Source organism: Ambystoma mexicanum, chromosome 12 (assembly GCF_040938575.1).
Source record: "Ambystoma mexicanum isolate Mex_15411 chromosome 12, UKY_AmexF1_1, whole genome shotgun sequence".
Classification (NCBI taxonomy): Eukaryota; Metazoa; Chordata; class Amphibia; order Caudata; family Ambystomatidae; genus Ambystoma; species Ambystoma mexicanum.
The window spans coordinates 849,402,090-849,424,683 of NC_090936.1; the positions used below are offsets into that span (position 1 = coordinate 849,402,090).

At 42.6% G+C, this 22,594-nt stretch overlaps 1 protein-coding gene across 1 annotated transcript in view; it reads right to left on the reverse strand.

The window, feature by feature from the left end:
• Nucleotides 1–22,594, reverse strand: part of OTOGL (otogelin like) — a 1,792,821-nt gene that overhangs the window by 431,003 nt on the left and 1,339,224 nt on the right. The window contains exon 37 of the mRNA XM_069629328.1: nucleotides 18,701–18,878. Coding sequence (XP_069485429.1) covers nucleotides 18,701–18,878 — 178 coding nt within the window. The remainder of the gene's footprint in view (nucleotides 1–18,700; nucleotides 18,879–22,594) is intronic.

The following is a 22,594-nucleotide window of genomic DNA, read 5'->3' on the forward strand; positions in this document are numbered from 1 at the left end:
GGATCCTAGGGCCTCCTCAACAAATGTTTTGGGCAGGTACTGGTTTGTGGTTCATAATGTGTTCTTGCCAGTTTGATTTCCTGCTGATGCTGTAGCTGGCTGGAATGGCATGGGCCACATTTCCCCAGTAGTAATTTTAAATGTGAAGCTGGTTCGATTAATAGATGTACATGTGTAATGGTAATGTTTAGTAATGTAGAGATTTGTTGTTTGTAGTGCCACTCAATTTTAATAGTCAAATGGTTCAACTACTGGAATAGGGGCAATGGTTTTTCATTGGCTTGTGGCTACAGTGTTCCCCATGCTGCTTAGCTGGCTGGACGTCTGAGGAATACATTTCATCAGAAATGTGTTAGCACATCTGATGCTAGTTCTGTTAATAGATGCACGTTGTAGGTAATGTTTAGTAATGTAGAGCTTTGTTGTTTGTAGTGCCACCCAATTTTACCCGGTTGAGGTTTAGTAAGTAGTCAAATGGTTCAATTACTGCAATAGTGCCAATGGTGTTTCATTGGCTTGTGGACACAGTGTTCCCCATGCTGCTTTTTTGGTGAAGTGTTCACACATTCTTAATGGCTTCACTTACCACGAATTGCAACTTACAATCATACGCTACGAAATAGCTACACAACTATTACACAGTAAAATCAACAGTATAAAACCCACCTTAGTTTAGTTTAGTTAACAACAACTAAGGTCAGTACCATGGAAACGCTACAATAATAATGAAGCAATTTAGTCTTGTGATTATTATATCTATATACAAATACAATATTCCCAGTTATACCATCACTGTATGAATAGCTTATAATCAATGCAGATCCCATGGAGACACACTGGCTACAGTGGTTGAACAAGAGAAACAGTAATCTGAGCAGCACCACCAACTCCTGGGAAAAAAGAAGAGACCCAGCCCACCACTACCCTCTTAGAAACTGGTATAGATAAGATACGTAAGTTGTATTGTTGTAACGAGTGTGTCTGAGATATCCTTAGGAGAAAGGAGGTTGAAGTGTGTTGAACTTCTTTCCTTTTCTGATGTCCTGCTTCTCCTTTTCCATGTGCAATGAAAGACTATGGAGGTCATTACGACCTTGGAGGTAGAAATGCCGCTATTTGCGGCATGGCTACCCCCATTACGGGTACCGGGTCCGGGTTCCTGGAATGAGGAAGTACGGGGCCATTCTGACCTTGGAGGGCCCGGTATTTCCCCATTCCAGGAACCCATCCCCATTCCCATTCGATCCCCCATAGGGCTCAATGGGAATAGGGAGCATGCTAACAACGGGCCGGTTAATAACGGGCCCGTTGTTAGCATACTGGACCGCTCGCGGGACCCGCTAAGGACGCCTCAGGCGTCCCGCGAGCGGAACTCGTAATGAGGCGGTAGGGGGTTAACGGGGCTGGCAGCTCTACCGGCCCCATTAACCCTCTACCGCCAGGGTTGTAATGACCCCCTATGTGTGTATTTTCACAGCTGCCTTTATTATTGACTGTGATGATTTTTATTTGTAAATGGGAACTTCACAGGGGGCCTTTAGCATTTTGGGTGGTCTGTGGGCAAGTTTAAGTGGTGGCACTGTTGTGCTGGGTGTTTATCCAGTGTTTCGCCTCTGAAGTTGGCAGTTGTTCTTTTCTGGGGCATTGAAGATGTTTTTTTATGTAAATACATGTATGTTAGTTAATAAACATGTGTGTGATAACTTATTTGTTGATTGTTTTTTCTTTGCTGGAGTTTACCTATTGGAATTAACAGCGCTGTGAGGTTTCAGACCTTTTTCAGAGCAGCATCAACTTGTGACGTATGTATGCATATTTGTGGGTGTTTGGCAGTATGCTAAGGGGATTCCCATTCCATTTGTTGAACATCAGTATATTTTGCAAAGTAATCTTTATATTCAGGATGTTTTTCAAATGGTACATGCATTATTATTGTGCCTGGGTGCTATGGTGTTTCGGATCATTCTTTGGTTTGGGATGAACCTGTAACAAATGTTTGTTTTCTGTTATGTTTACAGATTCAGTGTTTACCAATTGGATAGTAGTACATGTTGAGAATGATTTTTGTTTGTGAGGGGGTGCATGTGTGCACTGTTTACAGGCATGTGCATTTGTGACGATGTGCATACATGAATGCAGTTCATGAGGGTCCTTTCCGATTGGAGTTGATGTAGGGTTTGTGTGTGATGTGGTGTGTGCATGATGTTATGCCCATTTAGTTGTATGCCTATACATTTACTACTCTATCCATGGATGTATGCTGGGAGGACATGATTTACTGTGCATGCATTTTACTTACCCATGGCATGATCAGAATCAGAATAAGTCCTGAGTAGGCTAGATGTTTACATATCCTGTGAGATAAACAGAAAGTACAGTATGTTTCAATGTATTATTTCTGTGTATTCGTAATCATTTTTCACACCTTGCAGCACAGATACTTTGGCATGTGAGGATAGGTGAGTGTGGATTTGTGTGGTTGTTAATGTTTATTCTATGTTCCACAATTATTTTTTCATGTGTTGGCACAGTGTGTCATGATATAATTCCTACTGCCCCAAATTGTTATTATTTTTCTCAAGTTGCTGACAGGTTATGAACGATGTTGATTGTTGGTGACTCCTGGATGAATTAATCTCAGTGTTGTATGATGCACATGGGACTTGGATTAATGGAACAACTCGACTTCAACAACTGGTGGCATGGACATCATGATGGTGTGCCAAATGTTCATATTCTGCATGTAGGTGGGAATTATCTAGTGTACATCAAGGGCATTGACGTTGAACATTGCATGTTATGTTATCTTTTCTTGTTTTTGTGGCTCAGAAATCGTAGATGAGAAGCACAGTCATGAGCAGGAAGATTGACAAAGCTTGCTGAAAAGTCAATCAATGCATTTGTGCCTCCATGTGAGATCATGGGATGTCTAGTATAGCCGTCTTCAACATCTGCAGTAATGGCCGCCACATTTTCCAGGGAGACAATGGAAAATGGGAAAACTTCTTTTATTAATATGTTGCCCATCTGGTTTAATTGGATACTTATTTGTTGTATGGTGTCTTCTTCTTAGCATGTAGAGTGCATTTTGGGACATTGAACATTTTGAAAATAAATCGTATTTAATGCCATATTTCCAGGTTATTTTTCATCCTGGGGTGATGGTGGGGCTGGGAGTGGTATGTTCATTATTCTGGATTTGTTGCCATAGAATATTTTGCAGATACATCTTGATTATTATGACTTCTTTCTATGCATTTTCATCAGTGGGTCGAGTGGGGTGTGTGTCGGGGTGGGGGGTTATGTGGGTGTGGGTGTGTTTGTTTGTGTGTTTGTCTGTGATCCAGGGAGGTGGTGGAGAGGGAGGTCTATGTTTGCATGTTTGTATGTAGGTGTGGTTGTGTATGTATTTTGGGGTGCAAAAATAAATATATAGATATATTTTTATATTTTAGGTGAATATCTCTAGTTTGGCTATGACAATTCACAAATTGTTTTCAGTGTGGACCAAACTTGGGTAAGGTCTAGGTGTGTGCCATTATGGGATCAAATCCTACAAAAAAGTGGGGGACTCAATTAAAATTCCAATTGAATGTGGTGTCACCAGAATTTAGCATATCAAGGTGCCCTCTGAAAAAAGTGGGTGGACTTCTGAAAAAAGTGGGGGGACGCTGTCCACCAGCATGTACCCTCGGCTTGAGCCCTGGTGTTACAAATCTTGAAAACCTGAGCAGCCGATTCCTTGGCTCCTCTTAAACGCTGTATATCAAAAAATCGTCTTTCAGAACACTGGTTTAATGACGATTTAAAATTGCTCAGACTCCTACGTAGGCAAGCTGAAAGGATATAGAGAACTGGCTATGAGCTGGATGATAAGACTCCCTTTCGCCTTGCCGCAGCCACCTATCAGAAGGCCAATCTGTCTCCTAAGCAAGCTTTTTATAGTAAGTAGAGAGTGTGATTAACCAGCCTAAAGCTCGATTTAGCTTGGTTCAGTAGCTTTCCTCACCTGCCAAATTGCATTCCAGTATTACCACCTCGCAAGATCTGTGTGACTCTCTGTCCACTTTCTTTGATGAAAAGAATACCACCATTCAGAGAAAAATCAACAGTTCCTGTCTCCATCATATTACACCTAAGTCCACCTGTACTGACATTCGGCCTAGTGCATCCCGGTCTACTTTCCCAACTTTCTCTTCTCAAGATATCTTATCTGCCAATAATAGGCTTAAATCTGCATCTCATCTTGACCCTATCCCTCTGCCTATCGTTAATGATATTTCACTGGATATTATTTCTTCGATTACAGTAGCAGTTAATGATTCTTTTTCATCTGGTCACATCCCTAATAATATGAAGCACTCACATGTTATCCCCTTCTTAAAAAACCCTCTCTTGATCCTGCGGTTCTGTCCAATTTCCATCCTATTTCACTTCTCTTGTTTCCTATGAAGCTCCTCTAATCTTTGGTCTCTCTTCTTCTTGGCTCTTTTTTTTAATCTTCTTCTTTCTTTGACCCTTTCCAGTCTGGGTTCCGCCCTGGCAGGGGCATTGAATCAGTTCTTGTTTTAGTACTGGACGACCTTGCATGTCTGGTTGACCAGGGCAGGCTAGGGGTGCTTATTTCATTAGATCTTTTGGCTGCATTTGACACCGTGGACCACCCAACCCTGGTTGCCTGACTTTCTTCTGCAGGTCTGTCCAGCCAGGTACTTACCTGGTTCTCTTCATTTCTGTCAGGTCCCACACAATCTATTTTTCTTTCTCCCTTTTCTTCTCAACCAGTCTCTCTGTCTTGCGCAGTTCCTCAAGGCTCCGCTCTGTCACCCACCATTTTCAACATTTATATCCAGCCACACTTAGTCTCATTCATTCCCATGACTCTCAGTGCTATTTCTATGCCGATGATATACAGATCATTCTACGGCTGGATCTGTCTCGGCCTGAGATGGCTTCTCGACTTACGCATTGCCTGGAGGCCGTGGGTGGAAGGCTGACCAAGAACTGGCTTAAGTTGAACGGTGAAAAGACAGAGGTACTGATGGTAGGTTTGAGTCACCTGCTTCTGGATGCTGGATTTCTGGCCCCACAGTCTTGGCCATTTCTGGTGTCACTGCAAGGGTACATGCGGGAGGACAGCATCACCCCACTTTTTTCAGAAGTCCCCCCACATTTTTCAGAGGGCACCTTGATATGCTAATTTCTGGTGACACCACATTCAATTGGAATGTAAATTGAGTCCCCCCACTTTTTTCACTGCCATTCTGGTGAAAGATCTGGGTGTTACGCTCACCTGGCTCCCACAGGAGTGTCGAGCAGAACTGGACAGCCTCGGTCTCCACCAACGTTATGCGTAGTGCAGAGATGACTGACTGGACTGGCCCACCTAGCTTTGCCTGCTTGACCCGTAGAAGTAGTCTCCTAAAGACGGGGAAAGGGAATTAGCCACCTGTGGATTTGAGTATTAACACCTCACTGCCTCCCCACTTATCGCTTCTGACATTCCCTTTCACAAAGCTCACCTTATAGTTTTGTATGATGAGCTCTCCATCCTGCGAAGAATGCAGGAGCGCGTTGATGGCCAGTTACTTCACTGGCTTGAGGATATTGGAAGAGTTCTGGACAAATCTTGGCTCCAAACCTCCGGGCGAAAGGCCGTAAGTATATAGTTCTAATGAGTTCAAAATGTCCGATTAATCACTCTTGTCCAATTCCTTGTTTCTTTTGCAGCTTAGACCCAAAAGATGATCGTCTTGTGGCAGCTGAAAGCGTTCAGGTAAGATTCTGTGTTTTGTAACACTGTCCGGTAAATGATGCCAAGGTTTAACTCGCTCCTTTCTCTTTTCTTGCAGGTGCAGCGTAGGAAGATTTGGCGTGCTGGTGGATAATACCTCCCGCGGTAAAATCAGGTAAGCATATGGTGGCAAGAGATTGTCCTTGTTTGTTCCCTTGGCTCACCTTGTTGTTTTCTTGTCCCCCTTAGGCGCTGGAATGCGGCAACCAGGTGATGGAGACAGCACCGGATCGTAGAGATGCTGCGAGGAACAGTGAGTATGGCGCGGCGCTGCTGCTGGCGATGCGACGCATTTAAAATGAAGTCTGTTTCTGGTTCGAAGATGCGCTGAATCCGAAATCAGGTAAGAAATCCAGTAAAGTTCTTGTTGTAACCTTTCTTCTTCTTTCCCTTCTTTCTAGGTGCTCCGGAATCGAGTCGGGCGTGGCAGGATGCTGGATGCTGACTGCAGACACGGTGAGCGTTACGCTGCTGGATGCAGAATAACGCGAAGCATGTGCTGATCTTCGGGCGTGGTTTAAATAGCCTTCAAAGTAGTCCCAGGTAAGTATTCCTCCACAGTCACACCCGAGTAACAAAATAGTCCCTAAAATAAAATAGTCCCTTCAATCCTCACATGGGCTTGGATGCTTGGATCCCTAGCAGCATGGTCTGCATCAGGTAAGTTTTAACATATGAGCCTGGCGCCATAGGTGCCAGGACTGATGTCCCATATAAGCCTGGCGCCATAGGCGCCAGGACTGTACCCGATAGCCCCTAGCAGGGGTTGTTGGGTTTGCTCCAGGTAACATGATGCCTGCTTCCGGGGTTGATGGACTTGGTCTGGATGCCCGGGGGTAGGCATCATGACACTGGGCATCAGAATCTCTACCTCACTCTCAATGTCTGATCTGGCTGTCAAACTGGTAATTTTAAGTTAAGGACCCTTCATGAGGTCCTTCCCTTTATTCCTTCTAAATGCCATGCCCCTGTTGTGTCATCTCTGGTGAGGAGCGGTATTGATTACTGTAATGTGCTCTATCTGGCTCAACCAGCCAATCTGACTCATAGGCTCTAACCTTTGCAGAATATGGCTGCATGGGCAGTCCTACATCTTTTCTATGGTGCTCATATGAGTCCCATTTTACGGCAGCTACATTGGCTCCTTGTTAAGAAATGTGTGCTGTTTAAATCTTTGGGTATTGTATAGTTTTTTATAAGGTAGGCGCTGAATTTCTTCAGTCTAAATTCTGCCCTTATGTTCCTTCGAGAGCACTCCGCTCTCAATCTTCTTTAATCATTCAAGTCCCCTGCATACGTTACTCCTGCGTTGGTGGACAGTCCTTTTCGGTGGCTGCAAAGGCCTGGAACTTTCTCCCTTTCGCCTTGCGTGAAATAGACAATCATTTGTCCTTGCGTTTCTGTTCTAATTTTTCTTTGTCTGCCTTCTCCGGTTGTTACATCTGGTCTCTAGTGCTCTGATGCCTTTTTGGTGGCTGTTGCGTTCTACAAGTTCCTTTAACAATATAAGAAATATAACAGAAAGCTTAATGCGTAGGCCCCCTGGAAATTACAAGGCAAAAAACATGTTGAAACTGTCAAATGGCACTGTTTCACTTTTTGCAAGCAAAGGGCTATGATGTTTGCTGGAGTCTTGAACATTAGTTAAAAGCTGTATTAAGGTTAAGAAAGAAGTATTTTAATATCTTGATGACAGGATTTTGTGTGGTTTATTTTACCTGGTTATGTATTTTATAAATGTAACTGTAATGTTTAATAAATTAATTCATATAAATATATTTTGACTGACTGAATGTCAGTGGCAGCTCATCCATAATGAGGACTAGGGCACCAGCCCGTCACCGACTTTGGAAGACCCAACAAAATTAGGTGAACGTGATTTCCATTTCTATTTACAATTCCCCAGTGTGCTTGAGAAACGAGACATGCAAGGTCAGGTTGTTTTGCTTCCCCAGACGTGCATGGCTCATTCTACAAGCAGGCTGTGGAACTTCAGGCCCTAATGGGTGTATGGGCACTACTGCACTTTCCACACAATGAGGCCTTCTGATGTGGCGAAATGGAGGGTCTCCAATGTCGACATTGATGTGATGATCCAGGAAGTTCTTTTTCGTTCCAGCATGCATGGTGCGTGGGAGCTGGACACCCGAGGAGCAGATGAAGCAACATTGAGTTCGGAGCTGAAGCAGAGCAGGTAAGACATTTTTTTTCTTTTGTGTGCCTATGAGAATGTGTATATATACGTGTATGCATGCCAGAAGATGTCTGTGTAAGTCTGCGTATGAATGAGAGTTCAGTGTTAATGTTGTGTATGGGTGTGCGTGCATGTGTGAATGAGAATGCAGTGGTAATGTTATGGGTGCGCCTGTGAATGACAGAGAGAAGTTGTATGGTTGTGTGACTGTGTGTGTGAATGGGTATGAATGTGTGAGTGTGAGGCACAGAGGCACTGGTGCCGCAGCATGGACATTTTCTTACAGTGGTATTTAATATTTAACTGGCTTAAGAAAGAAGCCAACACAATGAGTGTTCTTGAATGGGGGATCATTTGTGCAGCCAGCAAAGACATATTTTCTTACTGTGGCATGGCATTTTTTACTGGCGTAAGGGCAAAGGCATTATGGTGTGTTTTATTTCAAGGGGCGGGGGTACATTTTTGCAGCCAGCGACAACATGTTTTCTTACTATTGCATGTTACTATTGCACCTAGAGGGAAACGCAAAGAACTGTTGGGTCATTGTGACTGAGAGCTCATTATATAATCGAGTATTTTCGGGCCTTGAGGTAATGATATCAGATCAGGTTTGATTAGAAAATTGTTAACTTTACGTAAAGCACCAGAATATGACCAAGAATTTATCTTTTGTCAAATAAATCAGAGAACTGACTTTTCTATAAATGTCTCTCACAAGGCTTCCCCTCAGTGTATGCTTTCATTAAAGGAAGTGATATGCGCAATCAAATTGCACTCTCATAATAGTTTACCAGGACCTTATGGAATTCTGGTGGATCTCTACCAGGAACTAGTACAATTAATCACTCCTGTATTGACAATTTTGTTCAATGCGGTCCTAAAAACAGCCAAAAACAGCCAAATTTCTGATGGAAATGAGCAGTAATTGTATGAATATTTAAAAAGGCAAATAGGAGCTGTCTGATGGAATATAGATCTATTTTACTGTTAAATACTAAATAATTTTAAGATCTTTGGTAGGTGTCTTCTAAATAAGTTGGAACAGTGAGTAGCCGACAATAATGTTCTTTCTATGATCCAGTTAAGATTTCAGGCAACCCTAGGGACACTGGAACAGGGAGTAAGCCTTTATTTATTGAGTGTACCCTCTTTATTTATCAAAGAGAAGCCAATGTGTCTAGCTTTCTTGTAACCTGAGCACCACTTTTGAAAAAGTAAACAGAGATAAACTATGACAGGTAGTCAGGCTTTTTAACTGTCCCCAAGGCATTGTGGACATTCTAATGATTGTTCACAGGGATAGTGAGGCATGTGTCATGAGTGACACTAAGGTCATTGCAACCCATGGTTTTCAATCCAACTGGAGTGAGGCAAGAGTGTGTTTTGGCCCCTTTTCTTTTCTATTTATATCTATATAATGTGTAATGTATGATGGCCTGTTGGGATGTAAGGCAGATGTCCCAAAAATCGGAGAGATGTCTCTACCAGTCTTGGCGTATGAGGATTATACTGTGTTACTTGCTCATACCCCAAGAGCTCTTCAATGTATTATAAATAAATGTACTGCTTTTATGAATGCATTGGACCTGCAAGTGAATACGTTAAAATCGGCAATACTGGTGTGTTTGCTGGGTAAGAGGAAAAAAATAATTCAGAGTATGACCGTAATGGTTGCCCCATACCACGGAATATTTGGTTTTTTAGTTATCACCCAAAGCACACCTAGGCTAGCAGGCTGCAAGGACGAAACAATCGATAGTGGGGATCTTTCGGTTTACAAAAATGTGTAAATTGCAGCCAATTAATATAATTATAAAGATTTATACGGCAAAAACTAAAGCTGTTGTGAAGCATGGTGCCTCTCTATGGGGTTTTAAATGCACATGAGCTTCAAATGACAGAAAATCTATTTTTCAAAAAATGATTAGGGTGTCTCATATCCACACCAAATTATGAGATCCATATGGATTTTGTTTTGCAAAATTTACAAGATTAATTAATCCTTGAACCAGTGTTGAAGTGGTTGCGTTTTTGAGCTAACACCAAGGCTGTACTAACTCAGTTTTTAATAGGTTACTGTGTATCCAAGAAATGGGCAGAAGAAATACCTTGACTGAAATATGTTCAAAATATGTTTACTAGAATCAATGCTCATCCATACTGTCATAAGATAATTCATTTGACCTCACTTGTCCACAAAGACTTATGACCACATTTCAAGCACTGTACCTATAATTCTAGAGAGACTTTGAAAATTATCAAACCATCGTACTATGGAAAGACCCCCTATCACCAGAGCATGTTTTCATTGTTTTGGCGGTTAGATCGTGACAAGCATTACAACAGAGATACAAAACGTGTAATTCTGATGTTGAAGATTGATTGCATTTCTTGTTTTTCTCTCCTGCGTACTCACATATTAACTATAGAAAATGATTACATGTTTTAAGAGATACAGGATTTTTACAATGTTATCCTGCAATTTATTTCTTACTTAATGTTGAAACCCGTTAATAGCCTGGAGTCTGTTTTCTTCAAGCCTTTTATAAAGCACTATAGAACTACAGGTGATGAATTGTATTCTTATATTTATTGTAAATTGTGTCTAGAATTGTACCTGAGGAATTGTATTTTTATATTAATTGTATGTATGCATTTTTATTGTATTTAACATCGTCATCCTTTTAAATATGTTTGTTGTTTGTTTTCTGAAATCTTGTATTCTGCTAAACATATTGATTAATTGATTGATGACAGGGACAAAGCCGACATGAAGAGTATCCTTTCAAGGAGGGCATTTGTTCAGTCAGCAAGAACATGTTTTCTTACTGTGGCATGACATTTTTCACTGGCATCAAGGGCAAAGCAAACAGGCGTTTGTTCTTACATGGGGGTACTGGCATATATTGGTGCAGCCAATATGGACATGTAGGGGCCAAGTGATCATGAAAATGTTTTTTTACACTGAGAGAATACTGAGCTGTATGGGCAAAGGGATCATTAAAATGTGTTAAAAAAATGTTCCTGTGCACTGTTGGTGACTTGGCACCTAATAGATTTTTCCATGTCCTACCTTACCAAACCGATTCCAGAATATCTGGCCATTTACCCAATTTTTCACAGAAAATGTGCTGTGAAATACACCATTTTAACCAATTTAAAAAAAAACAGTTAATGGATTGTGCACGGCCACTGAAACTCCACTCCTGTATACTCATTGGAAATGTTTAGACCACCTCAAAATAAACAAATCACCAGCCACCACTGCTGACTGCTATATCTGATATGAGTGTTGGATCTGGCCAGAACAGTTGCATGCCAAATTTGGTTAACTTTCATGGACGAAGAACAAAGGTTACAGAGGAAAACATGCTTTATTTGTTTTGTAAAGTTGTATGAAAACTAACTATAGAGGGGTGACTGTTACTCTAGATTAACGCAGGCACCTGCACAACTGATTATTACTTTTCCTGTGACAGGCCTCTTGACCCACGGTAGAGTTGCTGTTGCACTGCGGACATTGTGAGGAAGCCAAGCAAGGAGACAAAACAAAGTTCATGTTCAACCAAACTTTTCTTTGGAGGTCTCAGAATGGGGTGGATAATACACCTATAGGGCCCTGGGGGACCTGGTTAAAAGTCAGTAAGGAACAGCTATAGAAAATGTGTCATGGATGGAAATATACAAAGTAAGAGGTTGATATGTTCCAAACTTGAAAGTGGGGTTTAAAAAAAGGAAAATCCGACTGTATTCATAAACAGTACTTTCCCCTCCAGGTATGCCCTAAGCTATCCAAATAAAAGTCTTCACGAGATGACCAACTAACATGCCCCAAAAGCTAATCTTAACTGTCCTGTTAGCCCCCATGATAATCCTAGAACGCACAACACAATATTCAAAGTTCCGTCCATTAGAAAGATCCACAACCTATCACTGTAATGCCCAACCCTAATATACTAAATAATCCAAAACTGTACAGGGTCTCAGCCCCCCTCCGTACACCCAGCCCTCCCCAGGAGCGCTAACAACACTGGTAGTTATGCTCAGTCGGTTTTCTCTTTCAGAGGTTTTTAGTTTTTCTTCGCAGGCTTATCTCACAGGACTCAGATTTCTCCTGGCACCCTCTCAACAGGTCTTTATAATCCATGTTCTAGGTTTCTTCTAACATCCTATCAATTAGGTCTTGCTGTCACAGGCTTTCTCCTGTGTCCTTTTCTACTGGATACTGTGGTTCACTTCACCCCACTGAACTCAGAATCCCAACAGGCATCTCCAATAGTGCTTTCCATTCCTAGCTGATAGAGGCCAGAGTCAACCTCATATCACAAACAATAACTTCTAGTCTTTCTCCTTTCTTATGTTTGTAGTACCAGGATCTTCCAGCTCTTCCTAGCAAGCATTTGTCCAGGGCCACATTGAGTCAGGTAGCAATCTCTCTTCCAGACAGGGTGGAGAAGTAGGTGTGTCTACCTCCCCTGAGTCCAGGACACCAAATGACTGCATGGTGCCTCCTTTACATCCATTGAGGCTGAGGGCTTTCTTGTGACCTGATTGGCTCTTTCCTCAGCTCACTGAGCTTCTCTGTTCTGACTGGCTGATAGAACTGTGTTTTCAATTACATCTCTGATTGATATCATATTTGCTCTTCAGCAGTGGTTTATTGGGTAAGGAGAGTTTGGTTCCAGTGGTGATTAACAAGACAAAGATTTAAAAAAGGGTGCCGTCTCAAGCCTCATCTTGGTTTGAGGTGCTAACTGTTGGATCTATGTGTCTCTGCTGCCCAGTAAAGTGCATACAGGAATTAACTCATCTTTTGGCACCACTCACAGGATAAGCAAACCTCTGCAGCTTGTCTTCTTGATCCATAACTCATCCTGTTTCATATTCTTATTCAGGCTAGCTAAATCCTGCTCGGTTCCATGATCCATGCAACCTCAGGTCCCATGGTCTCGGGAGGATAGCTCAGGGGCAACGTGCTCGCTTTGGAAGCAAGACGACACGGAGCAACACAGGTTCGATCACTGGGTCCCTGCTTAGAAACCTCTGGGTATTGAGCTCGTTATAAACAACCTATCATTTCATATCATGGGGTTGCTGGGACTTATAGTCTTCTTCATGCCTCTTCTCGATCGAGGTTGATTGCATGGTTAGGCGGTATGATGATTCACTAGTTGCCATCACTTCTCCCTGAGAGGGAGCCCTTTCCCATGAGGACAGGGAGGTGAGGCCTCTACCCGATAGTCCCCCTGGGGGGTGGTATAATGCAGGAGGATCTTTTGGGGAGGAATTCCCCCTCTGGGGATAAGAACAACAATCTAGGGTACAGCCCTTATGAGAACATCACACACCCATATATTCTAGCCTCTCCTTCCTCGGCTAACCCCTTTGTAGACGGTAGATCTATGTACTGTTATAAGGCAGAGTACCTCAGGGTTCTTAAAAATAATGAGGCAGAGAATAACAACAGGAACCTAGGTAATCCAAGTACTGGGACAATTTGGCCCCAAAGAGCAATGAAGATGAAAGCTGTGAACGAGACAAAGGTTTTATGCAATGACCCAGACACTGCTGGCAACATTGTATAAAAATCGATAATGGACTAAACACTTGGTCTCTGGCAGCTGCAGAAGACTGCAGGTGTGCTGCGCACCGAACGCGGGAGATACAAACCTGCATCTCTGATCCAGAGGGAAAGAGCTCTAAGGATGCTGGGAGTCTGCTGCGTCTGATGATCAGAAGGTCTGCAGAAACAGATCGCTGCCCAGCAGAGTCGAGAGAAGGCTGGAACGCGTACAGAGTCTGGGAATTTTGCCACACAGGGAAAGCAAGACGCCAGAGAAGCTCAACCATCCCAGAAAGTCCTGGCGATGTGCCAAAATCTCAATAAGGTAAAGGATGGCATGGGAGACCCAGAGGGGATGCATGGCAGCTTACCATGAGGGTACATGTAGTTGTCCCAAGGCCCCTTTGCAACCATAATGCTTGGGTGGCACGGCAGGGGCAGAAAGCCTAAAACCTTCTCCTCCTCATTGCAGTGGTGAAATGAAGCCTGTTGGCCAACAGGGAAGGGTTGAGGACCCTAAGCACCATAAAGAGAATTAGAGAGGGAGAGTCCCTCACAACAGTGGCGGGGATAAACCCACTGACAATCAAAGGAGGGTCAGGGACCCTAAACAAGATTTGAGTCATCTTCCTTGTGGCAGTACTTGGCAGGGGAGTGAACCAAGTAGGCTAGTTCAAAGGAGAAGAGAAACCATGGTCTGGGACCTGAAACAATAGAGTGATGCAGGTCATCTTCCTCGTGATATTACTTGGCAAGGAAGTGAACCAGGTCGGTCAGATCAAGAAGAAGAGAAGCCAGGGTTTCGGACTCTCCTAGCACTCAGAATTGGGTGTTGTAGGTGTGAAGCCTAATGAAAGAAGACCAGGGAAAGGAGCTGATACCAAGATACTAGGAGAAGAGAGACATTCTCCTGGTAATCCGGACAGGCGGTAAAGTCCAAAACGGTCTGGGGATGGGAGTCATTCCCCTGGGCTATCTGAGACTGTACGTCAGGAGAAGGGAGATATTCTCCTGGTCCATGAGAAAGTATTATTTGGAACTTTACTATCAAGGGAAGGGAGCCATTCCCTCTGATAACGCATGAGACACTCAATTGTTCTAAGGCTTGGGAACTGTTTCAACAAACCATAACCCAGGAGAAGGGAGTCATGCTCCTGGGACTGGAAGAGTACTGCCTTATTCTTGAGTTTCTAGAGTAAGGGACAGAGGTAAGGTTTTCTTGACACAGGATGGTGGACACTTTTGAGTTAACTGACATCTATCCTGACAAACACCTTATCTTTAGTTGAGGCAGGGAAACCCCTCTTAGTAATAGGGATAGATGTTACATCCGCCTTACGTCCCGCTACGCGGTGACATAAGGCATTCACAATAAAAGCCCCGCCACCACTCCGCGTGGCCAGTTCCGGGGCAGGACAGCAACACACATGTGTCCGTGACTTCACTGCTCCCGCTGGAGCTGTGCAGCGGAGCCTTGCAGCCCAAGGCCCTTATCTCCAATCTCCCACCGACGCCTCGGTCGGGAGATAGGATCTAACCGTGGCGACGAGGGAAGCGATCAGAACGGCACACGCAATGCCGCCACCCAGCACACAAAGCCCTTGGCAAGGGCGAAATTTTTGGAATCACGGTGGGGGCACACAAACCCCCACCTGAAGAAAAAAAAAGAAAAAAAAATGTTTTCATATTTTCCTCCAATCATCCGAAGCAACCCACAAAGCACACGCTTGGATGGCAACTGATTTGCCCACCACTGCTGCCACATATCGATGAAAAGGTGGAGCAGCTAATTACCACCTGCCTCCCATGCCAAATAACGGGGGCGCTGCCCAATCCCGAGCCCATTCTATCAGCGGAGCGAGGGTCCTCGAGATGGGACGCCATCAGCATAGACTTCTGCAAGATACAGGAGGGCACACACCTATTGGTGGCGATCGACGACCACTCCAGGTACCCCGAGGTCAAAATCGTCAACTCCACGGCAGTGGAGGCAATCATAACCGCAATGGAGAAAATGTTTGCAACTCACGGCCTTCCAAGGAGGATTCGGAGTGACAACGGTCCACCATTCCAAGGAGAGGAATTCAAGAAGTACCTCACAGAACTCAACATCCACTACCTCCACATAATGCCTAGATGGCCGCAGGCCAACAGCGATGTTGAACGATTCATGCGAACAGTAAACAAAGTCTTGCGGCTGTCGCGTGTCAACGCAGCCCCTGGAGAGTGGACCTATACAGATTCCTGAGGAATTACAGGGTAACACCCCACAGCACAACACGGATACCGCCGGCGGACATAATGTACGGAACCATCATAAACTCATCCATCCCACACCACCCGAGCAGGAGCACGGACACATATGACAGGGCACGCACTGAACTAAGGAGGACCGTGGCAAACAAACACATGAGCAACAAAAGGAACGCCAAGAGGTCCCACCACTGAGTTGGTGACCAGGTGGTAATGATGAGAAACCCATCAAAGTCGAAATTAGACACCCAATACGATGCCGTCCCATGGACCATAACCCATAGGCATGGGACTATGATAACAGCCAAGAGGGGACAAAGACAAGTAACAAGAAACGCGTCTTGGTTCAAGGCAGTACCAAAAGATCTATGGACGGACGGCGAGCCACAACCTGATGAAGAAGTGGACCCGCCAATGGGGGAGGAACATAACCACCCGGAAGGCGGAATGACCATGGGCGACAGAGTGGAAGAACCGCCGAGTGAACCAGAGTTGGGTGTGCCGAACGAAGAAGGTGAGCAACCCGATGGGAGTCAGGGGATCGCACCCAGGGGTGGACGGTAAGGGCAGTTCCGGGGCAGGACAGCAACACACGTGTGTCAGTGTCTTCACTGCTCCCGCTGGAGTTGCGCAGCGGGGCCTTGCAGCCCAAGTCCCTTATCTCCAAGCTCCCACCGACGCCTTGGTCAGGAGATAGGATTTAACAATAGATAGGTTTTCTCTTGTTTTCTTGGTTAATAAAAGTCTTTAGCCCCAAGCATGCCAACTTTGTGTCAGCCTCCTTCTTCTGCACCCTTACTGTGGTTACCACATAATTGGGGAAAATTAGAGCCCAGGAAATTCTACTCTTTCCACATTCTGGGGTCGACAAAGAAAATCTGTCAGACTGCCCAAGTCCACTCTGATTCATTTTCCTCCATATAAAAGGTGATGAGAACCTTTGACTCACCATAACATGCCATTGCTTCATCAATTCTTTACTGGCTTAATTGATTTATGGTTGAACTTGGATCTTTCCTGTAGACAGCCATCTTTCTCTCCACACATGACACACAGACCAAGAAGTTTTGATTTGTATGTATCTGTGTATGTAAGGGATTTATATAGAGTAAACTTACATTTTAAGCAAAGGAGCACTGTTCACAAATAGGGAGTATGCAGGGAGACCACAGGGGAATGAGAGGTGGGTGGAGAGGAGGAAGAGGTGATATCAGTGAGTCAACAGGCAACAATACGTTCCCTGGAGATCAGATTCATCAGTTCCTCCTTTAAATGCAGAATGTTCATGTTTATGTTATTCCGGAACATCTGTGCACATCAGGAGATGTCCTGCTTCTGGTTCTTTCCTTCTTTCAAGTCTTAGGGCCTCATTACGAGTCCAGAGGTAACACTGCCGGTGCTGCAAGCGGGTTGCCGCCGAACTCGTAATATTTTACCGGTACCTGACTTCCCAGTGCCACCGGGAGATTACAACTCCGGCAGCCTAACAAGTCAGGCGCAGGTAAAATGTAAGTCCCCATTCCCATAGAGTCCTGTAGGACTCTATGGGAGTGGGGACCCGGAAGCGCTGGCACTGTTGTTAAGGGACAGACCTGTCAGGCACAGTGGCCACAGCACAGCAGCAGTTTGCCGATCCAGAAACAAGGGTGCCAGGGAGCTTACCGCACCCTTGTTTCCAGACCGGAAAACTCTTAATGAGGCCCATAGACTCTATTATGGTAATGCTGGGACTTCTGGTGCTGCAGGAGCCTCTAGAGATGGTAATTATTCTGCCAGTTAGAATAGAGCTTGTTTTGTCCTTGACCTGTATGCGATGCAAGCTTGGAAGGGTAACCAGTATAGCTCTTTTCTGGTTGGAGTTACATGGTAATATTTGTGGTGTGCTGGACAGCTTTCAATATGTTGATTTGGCGTGCTGAGGCTGCTTTCCAACTGCCATTTCACCAAATAATTTGCATCAAGTTTAAACGATATCTGTAAGCAAATACAAAATCTAAATTGACATGTGTAATGCCTAACGTTTAATGCCTAACTAATATTGTAAATACAGTGGAAAGGATATGCATGTATGTGTATATGTTGAAACAATGCACATGAGTCAAGTGTTCTAATGCCAAACTAATACAACATCTTAAATCTTGTTCTTGTTATGGTTGGCCCTATTGAGAGCTGTGCTATTGTAACTGAAGTAGCATTATCCTAACAAAAATGAAGGTAATTCTGGGCAGTCTATCTCACACTTTTGTAGCTTTGTTGTGTGCTTATTTCTGAATGTATCTTTCTAAAATGCTTAGTTAAATTTTTGGTTCGGCGTGAACATGATTTTGCTAATTGACCAGAAAATTGGCTCTGCACAAATGTGAGTTGCATGTGAACTGACCCATGTCACTATGGATGCTCTTGGCCAAAACTGGAAATCTCCTTTTTCCGTTTTTGCATAATTTATGGCTCACTATATGCATTGATGGAGATTGGTTTCATTGATCACTTATCATTTTTCAGTAATAGTGCCCACAGACTTGCAAGATCAACTGCTAAGAAACATCACATTCTTTAGAACTTAGTGGTTCATCCACTGGCTTGTCTAAGACCAATTATACAAAAGAAGGCACTAAATTAGTTGCATTTCACAGAGAAAGTACCCATTATATGAATATATCAAACAATTCCTTTACCACGCTATGACACAACCGCTACTGTGCCACTTGGTTTCCCAAAGATCATTGTCCAATTAAAAGCTGCTTTTATCAAGAGGTAGGCTTAAAACAATGGTACACAATCAATGTGTGTGTCAGGCATACCTGATAATCTGAGCTGTGTAAAATAATGAAACAATAATAGATGTGTATGTTTATAAGTGTGTACAGAGAGATACAAAAATAAAACAAACACTTACAGGGGCACTCCCATTCTGGGCAGCAGGTATCACTGTTAATTTGAACTGGCATGCCTCGAAACCCACAGTCAGGCTTTTCCACATTCCTGTTGCAGTTTCTTGATACATTGTACAGCATCCATCCAGAACTAATGCAGACATACTGACTGCATCGGTCGAGAGGTTCGATATATCTTGGCTTTTGCAAAACAAAGAAATGTTTGACATTAACATACACTCTGCAGCAAATGCACATTTTTTTTATTGTTATTATATGACAGTGGCATGCAAAATAACACATTATATCTACTGTACAATCATGTGTTACGAGAAATGTTATACACGTATCTTATACGAAAGGTCATCAAATCACTGTTTTCAATACGATTTTTTGTTGATCTCAGCAAATGTATGTTAATCTTAGACATTGGGGGTCATTACAAGTTGGGCGGTAAGGGATACCGGACACCGGTAAGGAGACAGGTGCCGGTAATCCCTTACCGCCCAATTCCAAGGTCCCTTAGCGGGAACCGTAAAGGATGTGTGGTCTGACCACACGTCCTTTACGGGTCCTGCTAAGGGACCAGGGTGCTAATAACATGCCTGCTATTCGCGAGCCCGTTATTAGCGCCCTACCCATTCCCATTGAGCCCTATGGTGGCTCAAATGGGAATGGGGAATGGTTGGTTCAATAGGGACTTACCGATCCCTCCAGGGTCGGAATGCACTGGTAAATCCCCATTGAACCAGACCGGTGCCGGACCCGGTATTGGAGGTAGCCATGTTGCAAATAGCGCCATGGCTACCTCCAATCTCAGAATGAGGCCCATTATCTCTGCATCCAAAAAATGCTCTACCAAAATTAAATTCAGATGGGATGAATGACTATGAGTACTCTGACTTATCTATGACTTACAGCTGTATAAGGGAATTTGATTCAGAAAGAGGTTTATATGAGTGCACTTATTTACATCTAACTAGTAGGTCAGGTAAAGTTCAGTGTTACTCATGGTAAATTCACTGTGAAGTGGCCTCTCTGTATTTCAATTTGTAAGCAGATATAATTAGCAAGTAAGGATTAGATCATTCGAATTTTGATCCCAACCTCAGACTGACAAAAATAAATTGAGTTGAAACCATACTTTTATGTCACATGTTCTGTTGGTCCTCTGCATTGATTTGTGAATCCAAAAGTCCTCTCCAGGGCTAACTCAGAATTACTCATTGTAACTTCTTTGTGAATTGGCCCCCGTGCAAAATTAAATGAAACAGAACTTCTCTGCATATGAATCCTGATGTAATTTTGAAGAGGGAAGATGATTGGAGTGGTTCATCTTTACAGCAGGAACTGAGGTATTCTACACAATATTGCGGAATGTAACTTAATTAAATGAATGCTTCAAAGCTGAATAACTTGTAAACCGTCTAGTGTAAATTTCATCAGATGTTTGCTGCAGAACTCACTTTGTGGTATAGTTTATGTAAGTTAGTCTACAAGTGTTAACTTTGGAAGCTAATAGACTCTGTATGTATTCACAGTAATAGCTGAGAGATGACATTACACCTCAGAACTTGCTTTCACAAATGGACTGTTTAGAAAACGTTAGGAAACAATTGTACACAATCTTTTAAGCTATCGTTGTCTACAACTGTTTTTTTCATCAAATATATCATGTGAGTAGTATGTATTTTTCAATCAATTGTATCATCACATTTTTACAGTGACATGGCATGGCAGGTAAGTAAATTCTTGACATTTCTGTGACTCCGCGACTTACACATTTCTAGAAATGTTGCAAGTTAGGAAATAGAACAAAATAATTTTCCATTCATACCCTCTTACAATGTACTAATGGCTACCTTTGTTATGTGATAATAATTGCATTTTATAGGATTATCTGATTCTATTTGGGGAATTCTGCCAATGGATCTGAAATGCTTCCTTCCAATAGATGCATTTTACAGAACTCTCTGTCGAACTCCCCACCAGCCCACAAGGCTTTGAAGAGGAATTCTGAACTCTCAGGGGTGTAATATGTTTAAACAGAATATTCAGTTCTCATATTAATGTTGGCAGCAAGCTATGCCAGTATTCTGATGGTCATCTCATTTGATTTGAAGGTGACAGTTAAAGTCAAGCAACAGAAACTTGCTGGGGTTCATACGTTGAAATACTATAAGGAGTAATAATAAAAAAAGATTTTAACATCTTCTCAACCTCACAAAACGACAAGGGGCATCCTCGCCCTTCTCCTTTTTCTCGGGTGCGGATAATATTTTAGAGACACCTAAGATCTAAAACATTACCTTACCATTGCCGCGTGGACAAGATAGAGCCGCTATGAGTCTATTATTTACTTAACAAAGGCAACAAAATGCAAATCAATTCAGTCTATATCCAGAAAAACCAACACCATGCCATGATTGTTCATGCAGTGTTAATTCTGAAATAGGTTAAGTGGGTAGGTCAGACAGTTACTACTGGAAAAATGTAAAACAAGATTGACAATGCAGAGAGAACCTTCAAAACAAAAATAGTTTAAAACAAAATGCAGAGTGAGTTGTACTGTTTTTCTTTTCTATGTCACTTTTAGTCATATTTATTGCCATTATTTTCCCATGATCATAACAGCCAAAGGTCAGTAAATGATACATTAATACAAATGCATTTTCTTGTATCTATATTCCAGAGAGTGTATGGTAAGAAGAAGAGGAACATGAGGTACATTTTAATCATAGGTTGTAAACCAGTGACTAATAAAACTGGGAAGGACATAATCTCCCACTTTCTAGGACTGTATATCTATCATTTCAGGACATTCCTATTATCATGCTGGTATGTAAGCTCATGTAAAGCAGAAGGGCCATCAATTCACAAAATAAATGGGAGTGAGGTGCATGGAGTAATTTGCTAAAATGGAAGCTTAATTCCCCTGCCTAAAAGCAAGGCCCATATTCTGCAATGCCTTCTCCCCTACAGTCATCCACACATTGCTTTCTTTGTAAAATGATTGTGGGATGTGTGAGGCAGTGATCTCTACATTAATGAGAGATGCATCTATAACTCTTAATTATGCACATAGCGTACACAGTATAATCCAAAGTTCATCATTGGAAATATTGTTGTCATTTCCAAAACCCTTAAAGCTGGTTGTGAAACATTTCCCAACTATGTGATGTACATTGCAAAACAGAAGTCTTCAGAAAAATGCAGAAAAATCATGTAGAGTCACAAAGCAGCCATAGTTTAGCCATAACTCCCTTGAACAACTTGTGGGGAGGAAGTGTAGGCTTAACCCCTTCTGATGAAGTGGTCTCCAATTGTACTGGCCATTTGTGAATAATTAGATGTTCCACCACTAGAGAAACTGCTAAAGCCAACACTGGAAGATAACCCATATTTACTGAATCTAAAACATATTTCTGACTGAAATGGAGCAGACAACCCCTGCACTTTACTCTGTCAAACAAATGTTTCAAAGACTTGTCAGAGGACAAGGCTTCAAGTAACATGACAGAATCTGAAATTACTTGGATCTAACTACTTTTCTACGGATTTGAAGAACAGTGAAATGAGTTGGGTGAACTCCTTAGATCCATTAAAGAAGTTTTAACTGCAGTCTCGTCAGAAATAGGTATCGACAACTACTGAGGGCGGAAGTCAATTAAATATATATATCATTTTATTGGCTGCTTAAACCTTTAAAAAGTAAAGCATAACATAAAAGAAAGAGAAAGGAAGGAACATTTAGATGAACACCATCAAGAAAGATAATTTACAAAGTTATAAAAATAAATTTCATATAGATATAAAGGTGCCATATAAACATAGAGCGATAAAATCTTACACTTATTAAGGAACCCCTATTTCTCCTTACCCAATAAATGTTAAATGCTTTAAAAAACGAAGTACAG